This window comes from Argentina silus (assembly GCF_951799395.1).
Source record: "Argentina silus genome assembly, chromosome: 20".
Classification (NCBI taxonomy): Eukaryota; Metazoa; Chordata; class Actinopteri; order Argentiniformes; family Argentinidae; genus Argentina; species Argentina silus.
Window position 1 is genome coordinate 14042229 of NC_139674.1, and position 21005 is coordinate 14063233.

The 21005-nt window shown below is 47.2% G+C and overlaps 2 protein-coding genes across 2 annotated transcripts; both read left to right on the plus strand.

Annotated features, from left to right (window-relative positions):
- Positions 1–340: 340 nt before the first annotated feature.
- LOC310820325 (fibulin-1-like) lies at positions 341–12538 on the plus strand (the record flags this gene model as incomplete). Its single annotated transcript, XM_083691906.1, has 18 exons — positions 341–362; positions 1008–1116; positions 1876–2011; positions 2203–2356; positions 2493–2624; positions 2784–2876; positions 3137–3271; positions 3546–3683; positions 4421–4558; positions 4732–4869; positions 6752–6874; positions 7015–7140; positions 7429–7548; positions 7727–7858; positions 8123–8243; positions 11094–11224; positions 11676–11816; positions 12210–12538. 18 exons carry the CDS (start codon positions 341–343, stop codon positions 12347–12349), a joined length of 2229 nt encoding a protein of 742 aa, XP_083548032.1. The 3' UTR covers positions 12350–12538.
- Positions 12539–13706: 1168 nt separating this feature from the next.
- Positions 13707–20552, plus strand: atxn10 (ataxin 10; the record flags this gene model as incomplete). Its single annotated transcript, XM_083691722.1, has 11 exons — positions 13707–13837; positions 14319–14510; positions 15013–15098; positions 15654–15750; positions 15965–16129; positions 16364–16444; positions 16553–16709; positions 16829–16937; positions 17119–17303; positions 19292–19355; positions 20016–20552. The coding sequence occupies 11 exons, from the start codon at positions 13707–13709 to the stop codon at positions 20198–20200; spliced, it is 1452 nt and encodes a 483-aa protein (XP_083547848.1). The 3' UTR covers positions 20201–20552.
- Positions 20553–21005: the final 453 nt, after the last annotated feature.

The following is a 21005-nucleotide window of genomic DNA, read 5'->3' on the forward strand; positions in this document are numbered from 1 at the left end:
TGCAGTCCCGCCTTATCTGAGCGAAGATAACACCAAGACGCGCTGAGAGAATAGTCCAAATTTGATCACACACACTGAGTACATTACTTAAATTGAGTAGGTGTATTTACATACATTATCTGTACTCTGATTTGGCTACCCATCCCACAGTCAGACAGAAAAGCCGTGTTGATCAGCGCAAACACTCTTCGCGATCACCATATGCACATTCCAGAGATAAAGCGGAGAGGAATGCGTCAAATTACGCACAGTGGCTTTGGCGATCTAGTGAATGCAGTTCCCTCTCGTTGTTTTTTACTTGACTGTAAGACACTACATCGTTAACGTCAGTGGTGGCCCCATGCACGCCCCCAAAACCCAAGGTGAGATTATTCGTGCTCTCTTGCTACACGACCGCAATGAATGAAATTCCCACAGTTACCGTCGTCTCTTTGTCGACTCTCTCTCTCCGCTCGTCCCGCTCTTGACGGTATAAACTCGGACGGACCCGCTTACGACGCACACGGTATATGCAGGCTACAATAAAGTATTTAAATCTGGAATAAACATCGTGGAAAGGCGCTTTCAAGGAATCCAATGGAGCCGTGGATATTGATATTGTTTTCTTTATATGGAGTTTTGAATGGACAAGGTAAGAAATGGAACGAATAGGTTATAGCTCTAATATTATTACTGTTAATTTGAATCGAGTGGGAATTATGGGTATAGGGTGAACAAGTATATAGATAATTAGTTTTGGGACTGTTGGATTAAACATTTACATATCTACTAAATATTTTCAGTTTCGTTATTTTGTGTAAGACTTGACCCATGTGGGTTATTAAGGAGTCTAAAATGTTATTGTTTTCATGAATCATGTGAAATGTGCCTATAGCTTGACTCATTCAGCCACTTTTTCCATTTGTGAGAGGATATAACAGGCCTATTTTCCAATCCCTCCTTCACAAATGTTACCTCTGTCTCACTCTTTTGTCTAAACCCATCTCACCCTACATAAACTGGGCCAGATCCCGAGCAGCCCACAGTGAAGGCCTGCTGTACGGATGGGAGGGGCCGCGCGCTCGAAGGACAAGACTGCACAGTCCTCCCCCTCATTTCAGCTTCCCACATCTGCAGGTGAGTGAAGGAACACCTGGTTTTAGAGACAGCATGATGGGTCTCCAGGAGGTGACAGTTCAGAGGGGCTCCTGCCTTTGCAGGTAGAACACCACAGCCCAGAATCTAGGACATACTTCAAATGCTTTGATCTTCCCATGGTGGTTATATACTACAAGTGGATGAAGTTTTTTTTTTTTTTTTACCTATTCCAACTCATTGCTATGTCAGGCTCATTAATTAAGGCTGCGTTTACAATGGCGGAGAAAGAGGCTAGGGGGTTGTACTGTGGTATGTCTATGGAGAGGTGATATACCACAGGAAATACCCCTAGGGGGGTTAAACCCCCAGCTCCACCCCAGCTACTCTCCCTCCCACCCCCCTTACAACTAACCCTGCTGGGGTAGATTGCCACGTATGTACAGAAGCTAAGTGCCCCTCTGGAGCCTCCTGCACTTCAGATCTCCAGGCATTTGGGTGCCTGTGAAACAGCTCTCTGTGGAGGTGAAAATGGCAACTGAACTATCAGTGATGGAGGGAACATGTGGGATGACATTTTGTGACTGTACGTGTACCAGGGGAGGCTGGTGGAGGTCGAAATCGGACGGACGGGCACAATGTAATGCATGGAATGGAATAGGGAATGGTATCAAACACGATTCCTCATTCCATTCCATACCATTCCTCATTCCATTCCATGCATTACAATGAGCCCGTACTCTACCAATTTCTACCTCCACCCGCCTCCCCTGACATGTTACGGTCCCTGTGGTCTCGTAGGATCGCCCAGGAGCAGTGTTGTGCAGGTGTCGTAGAGGACCTGCTGTGCACCAACGGCATCAACATGGCCAAGGACCAGGGCGCCTGCGAACGGCCCTTCTTCCAGGGAGAACCCTGGCAAACCAAGATCTCCAAGGTGTGTTAATGGAACACACCCTACACACATGAATATGTTCAAATTTAACCGCAGAGACTCTCTCAGACTATATTCTCTCTCTCTCTCTCTCTCTCCCTCTCCTTCTCCCTCTCTGTGTGTGTCTCTCTCTTTTTTCTCTCTCTCTCTCTCTCTCTCTCCCCCCCTCTCTCCTCCCCTTCCCCATTCCTCAGTTGTGTTGTGACTGCTGTACGCTGGGCCTGACAGCATTGACTGAGGGTCTGAGCTGTGACCAGGGCCTCTCCCTGGAGAAGAACTGTCACCACGCTGCCGTGAACTGCTGTGGGACACACAAAGAGGAGCCTACTACAGAGGCCGTCACCGAAGGTAGTGGTGAGGGTTGGTTCCATTATGGCCTATTTTACACTGACTATGGCTCAGTGTCAATCTGTCTCTAGTCTAGAAAATCATTACAGATGTTGCTTGAAAATGTTTTGTTGAATGAATGTGTTTCCTCCCACAGCTCCAGTGGTTGAAACGCCTGTTCCTAGTGTTACACAGAATCCAAATGAGGAGGAGGAGGAGGAGGAGGAGGACAAGGAGGAAGAGGAGGACAAGGAGGAAGAGGAGGACAAGGAGGAAGATCTCTGCAAAGGTTTGGCAGCTCTGCTTCCATCAACTATCAATTGTAGGTAGTGTCTTGATGACATGAATGTTTCACTGTGTGTGTGTGTGTGTGTGTGTGTGTGTGTGTGTGTTTGTGTGCATGTGTGCGTGCGTGCGTGCGTGCGTGCGTGCGTGTGTGTGTCATCAGTTCGAACCCCAAAGTGCTCGCAGGTGTGTCTGAACGGCACATGTGCCTGCAACGCGGGCTACAGACTCAAGCCTGATCATCATACCTGCGAGGGTGAGTATGTTTACTCAACACGGACTAGTGCCGTTTGCATTCACTTAACAAAACAGTTTGGTAACACAAGCCTTTAGAATATTTACTTGGCTTTCACCTTCATGGCATTGTTGATGAAGTTACCATTACTCAAATCTCTATTATTATATCTCTTTTCCTGTGTGTGTGTGCGTGCGTGCGTGTGCGTGTGTGTGTGCGTGCACGTGCGCATGCGTGTGTGTGCGTGTGTGTGTGTCTGTGTGTGTCTCTCTCTTGCACAGATATAAATGAGTGTGTGAACCAGCCTAGGCCGTGTCAGCCACGTCAGAGCTGTACAAACATAGAAGGCTCCTTCTCCTGCCACACCGTCACCTGTGAGCCAGGCTATCACCTGGGCGAGGATGGTAGTTGCACAGGTAAGGTCCACCAGATGAATACTCTCTATTACACGTTACATAAAGGTGCCCTTAGGGTTTGTAAATCATCTATAACTAGTCTCTATTACTAGCTTGTTAGCTTAGCAACAATAAAGTGGCAGCACTGCATCACAATAGTGGCAGATGGGTTCCTCCTATACTGTACCATTTACAACTATCTTTCACTGGGGAAAGGCTATATAGATGCAAGTATATGATTGTCAGTCATTAACGAGTGTCTGAAAGGCTCACACACCTGCGTCTCTCCCCTCAGATGTTAACGAGTGTCTGAAAGGCTTACACAACTGCGTCTCCGGACAGAAGTGCATCAACCTGCAGGGCTCGTTCCGCTGTCAGCGAGAGAAAAGCTGTGGCACGGGCTACGAACTGACCGACTCCAACCACTGCCAAGGTGAATACCTCACTGTTCCTACCTGTCCTATCTGTCCTACCTGTGAATACCTCACTGTTCCTACCTGTCCTATCTGTTCCTACCTGTGAATACCTCACTGTTCCTATCTGTCCTACCTGTTCCTACCTGTGAATACCTCACTGTTCCTACCTGTCCTACCTGTTCCTACCTGTGAATACCTCACTGTTCCTACCTGTGAATACCTCACTGTTCCTACCTGTCCTATCTGTTCCTACCTGTGAATACCTCACTGTTCCTATCTGTCCTACCTGTTCCTACCTGTGAATACCTCACTGTTCCTACCTGTCCTACCTGTTCCTACCTGTGAATACCTCACTGTTCCTACCTGTGAATACCTCACTGTTCCTACCTGTCCTATCTGTCCTACCTGTTCCTACCTGTGAATACCTCACTGTTTCTACCTGTGAATACCTCACTGTTTCTACCTGTCTTATCTGTCCTACCTGTTCCTACCTGTTAATACCTCACTGATCCTACCTGTCACCACACACTCCCTCCCGGTATGTCTGTCACATTTACATTACATGACATTTATGGCATTTAGCAGACGCCTTTATCCAAAGCGACTTACAACAAATACATTTGTTTAAGTAAGTGAATCATCTATCCATCAGTCATGATAAGACAAAGTAATCAATGCTCAGACCAGGGGCCATTGGCAGTCGTAATGCCAGTAGGCTAATTATTATTATTTTTTTCTCTCCTATCTCTCCTAGATATCGATGAGTGTGCCCTGGGGACTCATAACTGTGGGGCAGAGTTTAAGTGTGTGAACACAGTGGGGTCGTTCCGCTGCCACCCCAGGCAGCAGTGTGGTGATGGATACATCCAGGACGCAATGGGCAGCTGCCTCGGTGAGACGCACCGCCACTACTCAGAGACCGCTGTCCTTCTTAACAGTGTTACCATTATTCTAATCTATCTCTTTGACTGTGTGTGTGTGTGTGTGTGTGTGTGTGTCTGTGTGTCTGTGTGTGTCTGTCTGTCTGTCTGTCTGTCTGTCTGTCTGTCTGTCTCTCTTCCACAGATATAAATGAGTGTTTGGTCCAGACTAGCCCGTGTAGGCCAGGTCAGACCTGTATAAACACAGAAGGCTCCTTCTCCTGCCAAACCATCACCTGTGGGCGAGGCTATCACCTGACCGAGGATGGTAGTCGTTGCACAGGTAAGGTCCATCAGCTGAACACTAGTAACTGTCTCTACTGTCTACTAGTAACTGTCTCTACTGTCTACTAGTAACTGTCTCTACTGTGTACTAGTAACTGTCTCTACTGTCAACTAGTAACTGTCTCTACTGTCAACTAGTAACTGTCTCTACTAGTAACTGTCTCTACTGTGTACTAGTAACTGTCTCTACTGTCAACTAGTAACTGTCTCTACTGTCAACTAGTAACTGTCTCTACTAGTAACTGTCTCTACTGTCAACTAGTAACTGTCTCTACTGTCTACTAGTAACTGTCTCTACTGTCAACTAGTAACTGTCTTTACTGTCAACTAGTAACTGTCTCTACTGTCAACTAGTAACTGTCTCTACTGTCAACTAGTAACTGTCTCTACTGTCAACTAGTAACTGTCTTTACTGTCAACTAGTAACTGTCTTTACTGTCAACTAGTAACTGTCTCTACTGTCAACTAGTAACTGTCTCTACTGTCAACTAGTAACTGTCTTTACTGTCAACTAGTAACTGTCTCTACTGTCAACTAGTAACTGTCTTTACTGTCAACTAGTAACTGTCTCTACTGTCAACTAGTAACTGTCTTTACTGTCAACTAGTAACTGTCTCTACTGTCAACTAGTAACTGTCTCTACTGTGTACTAGTAACTGTCTCTACTAGTAACTGTCTCTACTGTGTACTAGTAACTGTCTCTACTGTCAACTAGTAACTGTCTCTACTGTCAACTAGTAACTGTCTCTACTGTCAACTAGTAACTGTCTCTACTAGTAACTGTCTCTACTGTGTACTAGTAACTGTCTCTACTGTCAACTAGTAACTGTCTCTACTGTCAACTAGTAACTGTCTCTACTAGTAACTGTCTCTACTGTCAACTAGTAACTGTCTCTACTGTCTACTAGTAACTGTCTCTACTGTCAACTAGTAACTGTCTTTACTGTCAACTAGTAACTGTCTCTACTGTCAACTAGTAACTGTCTCTACTGTCAACTAGTAACTGTCTCTACTGTCAACTAGTAACTGTCTTTACTGTCAACTAGTAACTGTCTTTACTGTCAACTAGTAACTGTCTCTACTGTCAACTAGTAACTGTCTCTACTGTCAACTAGTAACTGTCTTTACTGTCAACTAGTAACTGTCTCTACTGTCAACTAGTAACTGTCTTTACTGTCAACTAGTAACTGTCTCTACTGTCAACTAGTAACTGTCTTTACTGTCAACTAGTAACTGTCTCTACTGTCAACTAGTAACTGTCTCTACTGTGTACTAGTAACTGTCTCTACTAGTAACTGTCTCTACTGTGTACTAGTAACTGTCTCTACTGTGTACTAGTAACTGTCTTTACTGTCCACTAGTAACTGTCTCTACTGTCAACTAGTAACTGTCTCTATTACTAGTTCCACTAACACTTTAAATGAATGTGCCCTTTAAAGGGTTTGTGAATGATTTATAACTACTTTATAAACGATTGATACTGAAATAAGTTTCCGCTGCACCATTTAAAGTGCTTTGTGGACTGTGATAAAATAGATAAAAGTATATGATTGTAAATGAATAGCAGAGTAACTCAGTATATCTATCTCTTCCTTCTCTCTTTCTCTTTTTTTCTTCTCTGTCTGTCTCTCTCTCTCCCTCCATCTCTCCCTCCATCTCTCTCTCTCCCTCCATCTCTCGTTCTATCTCTCTCTCCCTCCATCTCTCTCTCTCTCTCTCCCTCCATCTCTCTCTCTCTCTCCCTCCATCTCTCTCTCTCTCTCTCTCCCTCCATCTCTCTCTCTCTCTCCCTCCATCTCTCTCTCTCTCTCCCTCCCTCTCTCTCTGTCTCTCTCTCCCTCCCTCCCTCCCTCTCTCTCTCTCTGTCTCTGGTCTTCCAGATGTGAATGAGTGTCTGGGTGGACAGACCTGTGTTGGCCATGGCTGTGTTAACCTCATAGGGTCCTATCGGTGCGAGTGTCGACCTGGGTTCATCTTCAACAGCATCGCCAGGCAGTGTGAAGGTGTTACACACATTAACCCCCCTCTGAAACCACTGTTTATTACTGACCGGTTCATTTAAAAAACAATTACATTGGTATCTTTTGCAGATAAATTCAGTTTTGAACAGGCATCTTTGTTGTCACCCTCTCTCACACGTTAGATATCAACGAGTGCAGGCACTTTCCAAGACGCCTCTGTGCCCACAAGTGTGAGAACACCCAGGGGTCCTACCAATGCACCTGCACTAAGGGTTTCAAGCTGGCCAATGATGGCAGGAGTTGTGAAGGTACTGGAGAGCAGTGGTTTCACCTCTTTGTCTGGTAAAGGGACGGGGCCGGAAATTGTGGCCAATTTGTGTCCAGCAATCAGACCCCATCCACTTCCGTAATATTAGAAAATTAGAAAAAGTTGCAAAATAGCCGGGACTATGACTTAAAGAATGTCTTGATACTGTATATTGACTAGAGTGAACTATCCCTTTAAGTTCGGCATCGGACGGCAGGTGCAAGGAGGAAAGATGAAGGAATACCGTATCTGCTTTGTTGACGTTGTTGTTTGTTGTTGTTTGTCCCAGATTTGAATGAGTGTGAGGCCCGCCCCTGCAGTCAGGAATGTGCCAACGTCTACGGCTCCTACCAGTGCTACTGTCGCCGTGGCTACCAGCTCAGCGACCTCGACGGGGTGACTTGTGAAGGTAAAACTAAAACTGTCTCAAATCTAGTCACGTGGTTTCCAAGGCAACATCTCTCATTTTGCTTTTAAAACATTAGCTTCAAAATGTGAATCTTCCTCCTACATCCATTCCATTCAAGGCTTTGGAAACCGTTTGAAAACAAACCGCTGTCCTCTGTCGTTGTCGTTCCTCTTCTCAGATCTTGACGAGTGTGCCCTCCCCACTGGGGGTCACGTGTGCAGCTACCGCTGCTCCAACACCCCAGGGAGCTTCCACTGCACCTGCCCGCTGACAGGCTACACGTTGTCCCCCAACGGACACACCTGCCAGGGTCAGGACACACACACACAACACACACCCTCCCTCCTTTCCACACCTCCACCACTATGCTATTATTGTGTGTGTGTGTGTCTGTGTGTGTGTGTATGTGTGTATGTATGTATATGTGTGTGTGTGTGCGTATGTGTATGTGTGTATGTATGCATGTATGTCTGTGTGTGTGCACGTGACCTTGTGTGTAGACATACAACAATTACAGCGTCCTGTCATGCGTTGAGTGAAACCCTCCAATAACCTGCGCTCGTTGTGCGTCCAGATATCGACGAGTGCGTCGCAGGGACTCACACCTGCTCTGTGGCGGAGACCTGCTTCAACCTGCAGGGGGAGTACCGCTGCCTGTCCTTCCAGTGTCCGGCCAACTTCCGTCGCACAGAGGGGTGAGGAGTCAGGAAGACTGTCTTTCTTACTGTTCTCTCTGCTGGTCTGATCGTGCAGGGTCCTGTCTGTTGCATGTTGCAGGCTGCCCTGCTCTGCCTATGGTCTCTTACTTGTTATGGCTGCGTTATGATTGATGTTCGTATGCTATGATAGGGCTCTGGGCGGGAGCTGTGATCGATGTTCGTATGCTATGATAGGGCTCTGGGTGGGAGCTGTGATCGATGTTCGTATGCTATGATAGGGCTCTGGGTGGGAGCTGTGACACTCTGGACTCCCTAGTCTAGTTGTGGGCTGTAGTTGATGGTGGAAAATGCCTGACCAGAATTGTCACTTTGCCCCCGATTCTCGCCACGTACTCATTTTTCCATTTGTGTGCCACAACCCTATATTTTGTACCCCCCTCCCTGCCTGCCTGCCTCCCTCCCTCCCTCCCTCCCTCCCTTCGTTTGCCCCCTCCAGCCATTGCGAACGCGTAACTTGCGCGTACACCCTGGACCCCCCCGCGTGTTTGTCCCTCCCCCTGAGAATATCCTTCTACAACATCACCTTCCCCACCCACACCCCTGCGCCTGTCGATGTCTTCCGCATGGGCCCTTCCAACTCTGTTGCCGGGGACGTCATCCAGCTGGATATCGTGGCCGGAGATGAAGACGGCCATTTCTTGGCTCAGAGACAGGGCCACGGCGGAGTGATATCGCTGCGCAGCGTCGTGCCGGAACCCAGGGACTTCCTCCTTACGGTGGAGATGAGGCTGGTTCGCTACGGGAAGGTTCACCTCTACATGGCCAAGATCGCTGTGTTTGTCACCCACGACCAGCCCTTGCCATCCGCCAGGAGACTGCCATTTTAGAAACTTGTTTCCTCACCGTGGAGGGGAAATGGCTTGACCTAGAGTCACACCTAGAGACTGTCTCTCTATAACTCTGGCTTGAGTTGACCATCATGATGCAGATCTGATCTATTCAGCTACACTACCTGTGCTCTATCTCCCTGTTTGGCTATATGACACCATCTTTTTATTTATCGAATATATACAGTATATATATGGTGATGTGGTGAAAGTGATGTGGCCATGGGTGTTATGATATTGAAGGGCCACTAGGTGGTGCTCTTTGGCAGTGTAAAGAGTAAAACAGACCGTTCATACTGTCGGTATGGTTGCATCATTTCAGTGAGTCAAGACTAACATCGTCGATATTGGTACGTTGTTTCGTTGAATCACATCATTGACCAACACTGACCTCAATCAACTACACTGAATACTAGCTTACCTCATGACATGCAAGGCAGCTTTGTTTTTAATTGTGTTCATGTCCATTGTATTCCTTTGTGATTAAAATGAATTTGATAGACAAAAATGACTATTTGCTTTCTAACCACCAGTCACTAATATGAATCATTACCAATATTTGCTAAATCCATCCTTATAACAATGACCTCTAGAGCTACGCCAATATTCAGTCACACCATTCCTGCACTGCGGTAATAATAAATTATGGTGAATTCATATTTTCTAAATCCTAAACCCTGCCAAACTGACTTTTACAGAGGATCAAGGATGCCCCCTCTTTAACGGAGAAAGAAAAATAAGCATGGCATTTATTTATGGGCACCTGGTCCCTGGCCAGTGGCAAGGGGCTCAATTAGCGGTGAAGCAACGTTACAGCTCGGAAGATGGATGATGCTTTTAGTGTTGGTGTTGGGTGGTTATCAATGAGCCAGGCTGTAAATGATATGAAAAGACAAGTAGCTGTGATTGGCCAGACAGACAGAGCCAGCAGGGAGACTACTTTCCAGTGATCAGCTTTTCCTGTACGGTCTGGAATGCAACGCTCCCCTCTGAGTTTGGGTTTTTTCGAGGCCTATGGATTGAGAGATATTTTGAAACGTATGGATATTTCAGATGGGATTTCCCTTCTCTGTGCTTTTTAAAGTCTTCACTTCACTCCAGCGAGTGGCTGGTTTTCTTCTGTCTTCCTGGTCTTCTCGTAGAGTCACCTCAGATGACATTTGGTCTGTCTGTACCCCTCCTGCGTTCTACATTTCCCCTCTGCGGCGAGGCACTGGCATTGGAAACCACACAATCATTTTCGTGGCTTTGGCCCTAAGACCTAAAGACAAACTTGGACCCACCTGCTAGAGGCTAATTACAAGCCCCCTTCCCTTAAGAGTCTTGACTTCTCTGAAAGGGGCCTCTCTCTCTCTCTCTCTCTCTCTCTCTCTCTCTCTCTCTCTCTCCCTCTCTCTCACCCTCTCTCTCTCTCTCTCTCTCTCTCTCTCTCTCTCTCTCACCCTCTCTCTCTCTCTCTCTCTCTCTCTCTCTCTCTCTCTCTCTCTTTCTCTCAGCATGGCTGCCTTGGTTTCCTTGATGGCATTGATCCATTCATAAACTATAATACAACAGTCTATGGATCCATTCAGGTGTTGCCAGGTTCTTCCAGGTTGATCCATTCATCTTTGTGTTCAGTTGAATGCTATTGCACAGTGCATAGGATTGTGTCTGGATCTGGGTCTATTTCTTATACTGTAAATATACTATTGTATAAGTAAATACGTCTTTCGCTCTCTCTCTCTCTCTCTCTCTCTCTCTCTCTCTCTCTCTCTCTCTCTCACGCTCTCTCTTTCTCTGTGTGTCTCTCTCTTTCTTTCTCTCTCTCTCGCTCTCTCTCACACTCTCTCTCTCTCGCTCTCTCTGTGTCTCTCTCTCTTTCTTTCTCTCTCTCTCTCTCTCTCTCACACTCTCTCTCTCTCTGTGTCTCTCTCTCTTTCTTTCTCTCTCTCTCTCCCTCTCTCTTTCTCCCCTGTGTCTTTCTTTGTCTCCTCAACCTCTATCTCTCAACCACTCACAGACACAGAGGTAGCGGCTCTGTGAACGTGCGTTGTGTGAAAGGATGTCAGTCCAATGAACTGGGCTGCGTCCACTCCATCTCCCACACGGTCATCTCCCTCCCCACCTTCAGAGACTTCACTGGACCAGAGGGTAAGGGACAGACAGTTTTAGTGCAGAGGGTGAATAAAGTCGCCCAAACTGGCACTCAACATTCTAGAGTGCCAGGGGCATTAAAAAATGCACAAATTACGATGCTTCATTTTGTAGCCAATCAAAGTGTTGTTGCTAGGTAGATAACACATAAAACACTTGGCACACTAGGTAGTGAATGTTCCGGAATTCTTTGTCAGTTAGTGAGTTAAACCACACCAGCTGTCTCAGTAGAGGAATGCGCTGGGAAGTTGTAATCATGTTGTTAGATCATGTGAAATAAGCTTTGGTAAAGTGCAGTCGATTCCAAATTTCAGCCATTTGATGGATCATAGTCGCTTTATTTAATTACAGCAATTAATCTAGTTGGTGAGTCAAATGTCCTATACAAGGTGTTTAGTCGAACATAACTAACCCAACAGCTGTTGTAAACATTCATTTCTTTCAATAGAGATTGTCTTTCTGAGGACCTTGGCCCCAGCCAACCCAGCTCCCCACTCGGGGACCCCTGAAGCCTCCTTTGAGATCCTGGCTGCAGACAGCCAGTTCTCCTTTGACGTAGAGAAGCGCACCCAACATGACCTGGTTATGGGTAAGTGGCAGTTGAGCCTTGACCGCAGTGTGAGGGTGACATTGGGAGGAAGAGACCTTTGGCTGTGGGTCCACGCTGAAATATCACCAGAGCTACCCTGAGAGAAGGAGGTCGCTTAATGTCCCTATTCTTTGTTACAATGTCCATATTATATGTCCTGCATTTAGCTGATATAGCCACAAAGCAAACTATCCCCATGCGTCATTTTTGGATACACAGCATAATAGCAGGGTTTGAATTATAGGGCGTAAATGTTAAACAACATCTATCCCCATACGTCTTGCCCACAACGTTTGATGGCACTTCTTAGAGTCAGTTTAATTTGAACCCTGTATGGTCTGTAACCAGAGTAAAGATGTCGTCTTATCACAGTCTGTTTCGGTGTTTCCTCAGGGGTCGTCCGTCAGGTGAAGCCTATCACAGGCCCACAGAATATTGTCCTGGAGATAGCCATGGACTACATCAAGGCAGGCGTCCTCTCCTACAGGAATGTCATAGTCGTCCATGTTTTCGTCTCTGAGTTCTGGTTTTGATCCAGACATAAACAATGGTGACCCGTGTGGTAGTATGACAAACAGAAGAATCTATGGTTTCATGTACCACTATGATTCACTGTTTACCTGTGGAACTGATGGGAAAAAAACGCTTCACGTTTCACACAACCTGTATCTTGGGTCTCAGGTAGGGGAAACAGAAACAAACATCGACAAGTAGAAGGGAATCCAAATTAAACATTTAGAACAGTATTTTATTTGCCAGAGTTGTTTTTCCTTTGGATTTGTGTGTACAAAGATAACCATGGGGAAGAGAGAAATGAAAAATGGAAATGTGAAAATGTGATGTATGAACTTTGATGTGCAGCAATGATGGTTTACGAGTGAATGAAAACTACATTTATTGTTTCATCATGTGACCATTTCTGTAACATATTTCACTGTATTTATATGTATTGTGTTTCTGTGTACTTTGGGATTAATATCTGGGACTGTAGGGGAAGGTAGAGTACTATGAACCCCACATGTCACCATGAGGGCAGGTAGGCTATGAACCCTATTTCACCACCGATCTACCGAGTTTTTCCATGTACATGTTTCAATCTAAATCTTTCAATCTAAATATTTCAGATTAACCAATTTAAAGGGAAAGAAGAGAAGTTATGTGCACTGGTGCTTTAAACCTGCACCTCCAGTTTCCTCGAAGCTTGAATTAATAATAATATCGGTTGCTGGAACACTTTATCTATTAGCTCAGGACTTGGTCCGAGGAGGACTGTGACCATCCATAATTAACATTTCTCCTTTCGACCGCCTTTCACCAACTGCTTCCCTCGCCCGGGCCAGAGTAAACAGGAGAACGGACCACGGATCGAAAACCCACGGACCAAAAATACTCCACTGCCACTCAAGAAAATTCAAAGGACATGGTTTGCTTTATTGTTGCAGCTGTAGCACTTGTCCCACAGCGTGTCTGTGGAATAAAGATCGGTTGATCTCTACCCTTTGAAACGGTGCCCGATGCTGAATGGATGTCAGATGTGTGAGTGATTCCGTATGAGCACGGAGAGGCACGGAGAGGCAGAAAGTTAGATCAAGTTACATCACAACATAAAACTCATGGCATGACCACGTGTTGTTGTTTTTTTTCATGCACAAATGTGTTCAAGAGAGAGGGAAATATGTTGGTAACGTCAAGAAAATACAGTAGGTGGGCGAAATAGATATTGAAATGATGACATTTCTTGCAAGTTTCAGGGTGAGTGATAGTTTAATCTCACTGTATGGAAATATAACAAAGAAACAGTTGTTGTAGCTCCGCCCTCATCTTGCTTTTTCCAATACAATGTCAGGAAGTAACACGGAAGTCCCTCCCTCCTCTGTCTGACACACAAAGATGGCGGCCCCCGTTGGAAACTCGTTGGACTTCACAACATCAATCAATGAAATTGTCAATGAAAAGTTCAGTGAAAACCATGTACATGTTTTACAATCCTTTACGACGGCGCTACGAGCACAGGAATACAGGTGCGATAAGCCTTGTGTATTGCCAGGGAAAAGGAAGAGCTGTGTATTCTCTCTCTGTAGCATAAATGTAGCTATGCTAACGTCAACCTCAGTTTGTATTATGTCCATGATATCAATGTTGATATGACACGGCATACATGAGAATAAAGTATATGCAAACATAGCTATTTGGTGGTATTGTGGTTTAAATGTGCCACCGCTCTACACGGTTGGGATCTTTGCACTTGTGTGCTTGTGACAGCTGATGGGAACAGTGAACAGTGAAGCTGAAGGCAATCAGCTGAATGAGTAGCGATCAGGTTTATTCTTCAGCTAACGTCCAGCCTTGATACCTTTTAAAAACGACCCTGTGCCCATTTTTATATTATTCATCTACTAATTTTGCGTGGCAGTTTTGAAAACCACATCTTGCTACAAGTCTCCTGACCATTCTGCCCATATTGTTTTTCGTTAAAAGTCTGTGAATTATCGTTTTTGACAGAGACAGCATTGCTGAGGGAGTCTTCGTGAGTCTGATGCAGGTTCTGTCAAAGCTATCAGAGGAGCTCCAGGCTGCCGGTGGAGAGGAACACGATACGGAGTCTGTCCCCTTGTGTCTGCGGATGACAGCTGAGTGCTTCAGAGGCCAGAGGAATGCCTGCGTGCAGAGTGCACGCAACCAGAGTCTGCTGAGGTAGCTACACTAATGGACTCACTTTACATAGTGTGCCGCACACAGTCTGCTCATGATCAATATATTCAAGGACCACTTTGGAAGTAAGTGTTTTTAGTCATGCTTTTAGGTGCTGTCCTCTGGGATCAGATGCATCTCATGCTGTGTGTTTATTTTAAATCCCAAATAAAAATCCATCAATCAATCAATATACATGACTAAGAGAAAGTTATAGAATAGGACCAGTTATCAAGCACAGACACTACTATTCCAGACATTATTAATGGAACAGGAATGGTTATCAGGCACAGACACTACAATTCCAGACGTTATTAATGGAACAGTTATCAGGCACAGACACTACTATTACAGACATTATTAATTGAACAGGAACTGTTATCAAGCACAGACACTACTATTACCGACAACTATTTGTGTGTCCTAGTTGCCAGGGGTTGACTATCAACATCCTTGTTTTGCCACTTGTGTTTATCACATTGTAACCTAACTTTAATTCCTGTAGGGAGCTCGGTTTCATTGACGTGTCACTCAGAATCCTGGGCATGCTTCAGAAACTGAGGATCGAAAACACAGACTCTACATTTCAGGGTGAGTTCTCTGATTGTCTGTGAATGAGGAAAATGGATGCTCTCTTCAGACCGCCCAAGGCTCTGGTTAAACTCTAGTGTTTCTGCGCTCGCAGAGCCTTGCTGTCAGTGTCTGTAGTCATTGCTTCCATCCATTACATTACATTTCCATTTTTTGGCATTTAGCAGACGCCTTTATCCAAAGTAAGTGAATCATCTATTCCTCAGTCTTCATAAGAAAAAGCAATCTATGCTAGGACCAGGGGCCGTTGGCAGTCACAATGCTATTTTTTTTTTCTTAATTATTTTTTTTCTTAATTTATTTACAGTAGAGAAACGTGCACATGGGGGTAGCGGGGATGAAGAGGTCTTTAGGGGGGACAGTTAAGATGTAGCCTGAAGCGATGGGTCTTCAATCTACGGCGGAAGATAGGTAGTGACTCTGCAGTCCTGACAGCAGTGTGATCCCGTGTGTGTGTGTGTGTGTGTGTGTGTGTGTGTGTGTGTGTGTGTGTGTGTGTGTGTGTGTGTGTGTGTGTGTGTGTGTGTGTGTGTGTGTGTCTTTCCTCTGTCCTAGCACTTCGCTGTGGTATTCAGTTCCTCGGGAACCTGGCCGTCGGAAACCAGGCCTGCAAAGATGACATTTGGAGGCTCAGTTTCCCAGATCTTATTTTGTGAGTATGTTTGTTATGTACTGTTCTTTATGTTATGTTATGGGCAAATTAATCTTTTGAAGCTGTGTGTGTGTGTGTACGTGTGTACGTCTGTGTGTGTTTGCGTGCGTGCTTGTGTTTGCGTGCGTGCATGTGTGTTTGCGTGTGTGTGTGTGTGTGTGTGTGCGTGCGTGTAACTACAGTACTTAACGACTGGCGTCTGCTCCATTTGCAGGGAGCTGCTGAGTGTCAGTGATGAGAAGGCTGTGGGCTACGCTTCCATGGTGCTTCACACCTGCCTGGATGAACACAAGGTGGAGCAGCTGGCCCAACTAAAGCACATCCAGTTGGCCCTGAAGGTGATGGAGCTGTGCAGGACCCAGCCTGAGCTGGACTGGACGTAGGTAACCCTAGGAGTGTGTGTGTGTGTGTGTGTGTGTGTGTGTGTGTGTGTGTGTGTGTGTGTGTGTGTGTGTGTGTGTGTGTGTGTGTGTGTGTGTGTGTGTGTGTGTGTGTGTGTGTGTGTGTGTGTGTGTGTGTGTGTGTGTGTCTTTAGTGTCTATGTGTTTGTGCGTGTGTGTGTATATCTGTGTTGTTCTATTTGTGAGTAACGTCTCCTTGTTGTGTGATGCAGAGTTCTGATTGCTACTCAACACTTCCTGAAGTCATCGACACTCGTTGAGAACATGTACTCAGAGATCAGCCATCAGGAGAGGTTAGACCGTCCATCCAGAACAACTGAAACAGCCACTTAGAAGCCACAGTCTGTCGGAGCACGCTCTAACCAGGAGGCCCATGTCTCTCCCTGTTGGTGGTTTTGCAGGGTGACATTGCTGGAGCTGATCTCCGCCCAGCTGGGGGAGGAGGCCTCAGAGGACTGTGGGATCCCCCCCGGCGTGGCCCGCTTCCTGGCCTCCTGTTTCAGGGAGCGCTGTGGAGCCGTGCTCACACTGGCCACCGGATCAGCCGCTGATGACGAGGTGGAGACAGAGATCTCTTCTCTGATCTAAATCACACCCCTTTTTATAGCGTGCCATCTTTACCCTCCACTTCCTGTTCACGGATCCTAATCACCTCTTATTCCGTCTCTGTCCTGTAGGAGGCGCTGACTGTGATCAGTCTGCTGGATGTTCTCTGTGAGATGACCTCTGACCACAGACAGTTCATGTTCCTGCAGGACTTCCCAGATCTCCTCAAAACCACCGTTGGTAAATACAGCGCTTTAAGATCACTTAATTTTCCGTTGTCACAGGGAAACAGAAATGTGGCTTATGTCTTTTTGATCGAACTAAACGTGTGACCTGTTAAATGTTCTTTCTTCTCTCTCTCTCTCTCTCTCTCTCTCTCTTCGTCTTCCTCTTCCTCTTCCTCTCCTCTCCTCATCATCAGAGCTGCTTGAGCAGGTCCATACTCTGGGCAAGACCAGTAAGAATGTCTTCAGCGCCTCCCAGAACTTCTCCTCCTTCTCTCACGGAGGGGACGGCTCCTCCTCCTCTCCCTCCGTCAGCTTCAAGGCCCACCTGGTCCGACTGATAGGGAACCTCTGTTGTGGCAACACCAACAACCAGAACAAGGTATGCTATAGATGGAGGAGTGGATGGATGGAGGGGTGAGTGGGGTGAGTGAGTGAGTAGGTCAGTGAGTAAGTGGGTGGGTGAATGGATGAATGAGTGAATGAGTAAGTGGGTGAAGGGATGGGTGAGTAGGTGAATGAGTGGGTGAGTGAGTGAATGGGTGAGTGAGTGGGTGAATATGCTTTATTGACATACAATACACACTCAGGCATATAGAGTCCATTCCGTCAGGAGATACTCGCCCAGGGACTTGAGGAAGCTTAGTCGTGGGGTGGGGGTATGTAGAGGAGATTAATCCACTCACTCGGTTCTGTTTGCCAAACAGACTTTGGGAGTGACCAATTGGATGCCTTTAAAGTTTACCGTCGGAGATTCCCTGAGCTTCACAGTGCCCCCCCCCCCCCCAGCACCCATCCTTTGACAGGAGGATTTGCTGTCCCTCAGATGTTTTTCTTCCTTCAACCAGCCCTGAAAAGGCACTTTCATCAGCGGTCACAATGGGTGGGTGTGGTGTGGGGTCAAGCTGCAGAGCTAACAGGTCAAAGGTCAGGAGGCGAGTGTGAAAGGCCATGGAGACCCCGATAACATATCGCCGCATTAAAGCGCCCTAATCTCTCTCTAGCAGGATCTGCGTTTCCTGGGGCACATCTGAGGATAAGTGCTATTGAGTCTCCTTTGGGGCCCGAGCCACGTTGGCCTCCTCAAAGTGGGTATTACGTTAATGTGGGGAATAGAGAAAACATTTCCTCACTCGTTACGAAGTGGGACCTTTTCAGTTTCTTATTTCAGGTCCATGTGCCATTATCTGTCTTTCCAGCGATCGCCGTGACATAAAGCACTGATGGGTAATAACAGGGGTGGGGAGTAGCTGGCCTGTCTCCAGAGGCAGCACCGGCTCTAGACCTGGATAACAAGGCAGCCCCCCCCCCCCCCCCCCCGGTGGGAATGCCTCTGGGGCGTTCTCCCCCCCCCCGGTGGGAATGCCTCTGGGGCGTTCTCCCCCCTCCCCCCCCGGTGGGAATGCCTCTGGGGCGCTCTCCCCCCTCAGAGGTAAGAGGCGCTGGCCGCATCGTTTTGGAGAGTCATAACTGATTATGTGGTTTCTCAGAGAGGTGGTCAGGAATCATTAGTTTTTTGGGCTATGATTCTTTGCGAATCAAGGTCTTTTTTGATCCGACTAACTCGGGGCAGGCACACAACGAAGTTCCAGATCTGGACCGGTGTCGTGCGGAATCTCCAGACAGGGCTCCCAACCCCCCCCCCCCCCCCCTTTGATAGTTGGATTCTGACTTGAACAGCATGTGAACTGAACACGAGACACAGAGCAGAATTATGAATTATGATTATACGTTTGTTTTCTCGGGCATTTTAAATGACGCACTTATTACTTGAATTCAGCGTTTTCTCCCTTGTTATGGTCGTTCACGCTCCAGCATTTGGGGAGTAGCTGCATGCGTAGGATTAAACCCGTAGGACGGGGCATGTGACAAAAAACAGTGCACCGCATTGTGACGGCTACAGACCACCCCACAACCACATACGCCTGTTTTCCACGGGAGTCATGCGTTCCTAAGGGGAGGGACATGGATGTTTGCGGCATGTTGACATTGTCCTATCGAGACCCTGAAACACAACACTTGGAACTGCTGCTTGGAACCACCCCCCAGCCCCACCCCCCACCCCCCCCCTTTTAATATGGAAAACCACCTCAGCAGATCGTGGTAGTGCTTTAAAACTGAAGATTAATCGTAAACGACACAGGATCGCGAGGCAGACTGTACTCCCGACTGTACTACTGTACTCCCAAAGGCTCAATCAAAACAGACTTGTTTGGGAGAATTCATTGATGTTATTTTTGTGTGTATTTTGAATTGAACTTTGTGGTTTTTTGAAGTGTGTGTGTGTGTGGGACTTCTACCTCTGCGTTGTAAATAGCCTGCCGATGTCCTTTGTTGTGATAATGAACTGTGTGTTGTCGTTTTGCTCAGGTCAGGGAACTGGAAGGCATCCCTCTCATTCTGGACAACTGCAGCATCGACAGCAACAATCCCTGTATCCTTGGTTACCATAAATCACCACAGCGAATGGTGCCGGTCTGTGTTAGCAGGGTCGAGCGAGGGCACGATGCCAGCCTGTCCGTTCACTGGGGGGGGGGCATTAATCTGAGCCCCCTAGTGTCCCCCCTCTGACCCCCCTCTCAGGAAGTTGAATGATTGGTTACTGCAGAGCATGCTCTCAGGTGGGGCGGGTTGGGTCACATGGGTCTAGCGTGGGGGGGGGGGGTTGGTTTGCTGACTGGGCAAGTGTGTGTGTGTGTGGGGGGGGGGGGGTCCTTATCAGTCAGATGGGTACAGTATGGAGGATGGTTGCAGCTGATTGAGAGGGTATTGCAGGGCGTTCCTCTCTTTCACTTTGACTGGCGGTTGGAAGCACAGTGGGAGTAAACCTGTGGGCACTCCAGACATCCAGTGATGGTTTGGGGTTTTTGAATATGCTTTTAAAGAGTTATCAGACTTAACGTCGTCATAACAACTCTCTCAATTCTCCACTGAGGTATAACAAGACCGGAATAATTTTCTATTTGATCCCTCTGTTTCGCACCACCATAGTCCATTGATGCCCCCCCCCCTCCTCCATCAACTCCCCCTCCCCCCAATCTCTTTGTGCTGGAAGTTTATTGATTTGATCCTTAATTGGCATTTTCACTGGCAGTCATCAGCCAATGGGCTATCTTTACCATCCGGAATCTCCTGGAGCATAACGTGGAGAACCAGGAGCTGGTGGCGGCTCTGGAACGCCGCGGGGTGGCCAACGGCTCAGCCCTGAGGGACCTGGGCTTCCGGGTGGAGGAGAGGGACGGCAGTCTGCTGCTCAAACCCGTCAACAAGGACGCTTAAACCGGCTCCGGAGACGTGAAGGACAGGGGTGCACACCTCCGGTCCTCGGAGGGCTGAGGCCGCCGCTGCAGTCTCTCCCTCCCACGCTGTCGTCACTGATCTCTAGAAGCCGCCCTCAACGATCAGCACAAGCTCTTCAGACGATCAGTAACATCAAAGTGCAAGGGAGATACAAGAAAATCAGCAGGGCTGTACTACTTGAGGGTCTGAGAGTTGTGCACCCCTGTTTAGGGCCCCCCTCCCCCCCATTCCTCCCCCATTCCTTCCCCATAGCATACCTACTTTCTAGTGGCCTCTGTTGTTGCCTGCTGGTGTGTGTTTGGTCCACAGAACACACAGGAGGCTCCTTCATAAAACAGCAGGTCTGGAGAGGGTTGGAGGGGGTGGGGGTGGGGGTGGGGGTCAACGCTTTGTGTTGTCCTAAGTCAAGGGAAATGAGGTGTCTCAGAGAGGGGGGGGGGGGGCACCATGCTGGTGGTTCTGATAAACCCGCTGCTCTTTGGTTTAATCCCCCAACAAAGAGAACCCCAGTCCTCCTGGCTTTTCACCTCTCCACAGAGAACCCCCTAACACCGGCAGGGGGTGGGCTCTAATCCCCAAACCCCACTAATCAATTTTTAGGAAATCAACAGGGAAGAAAGTGACCAAAAACACGACGCAGGCCTCACAAAAGACCACGTCGACCCCACCTCCGGGCTAACCGAAAAGCAAACCTTGGGGTATAAATGTTATTTGTGGGGGGAAACTAGACCAAAACTAGATGAATTTTCAGGGTCCAACTTGACTATACAGGGTGACTCCTACC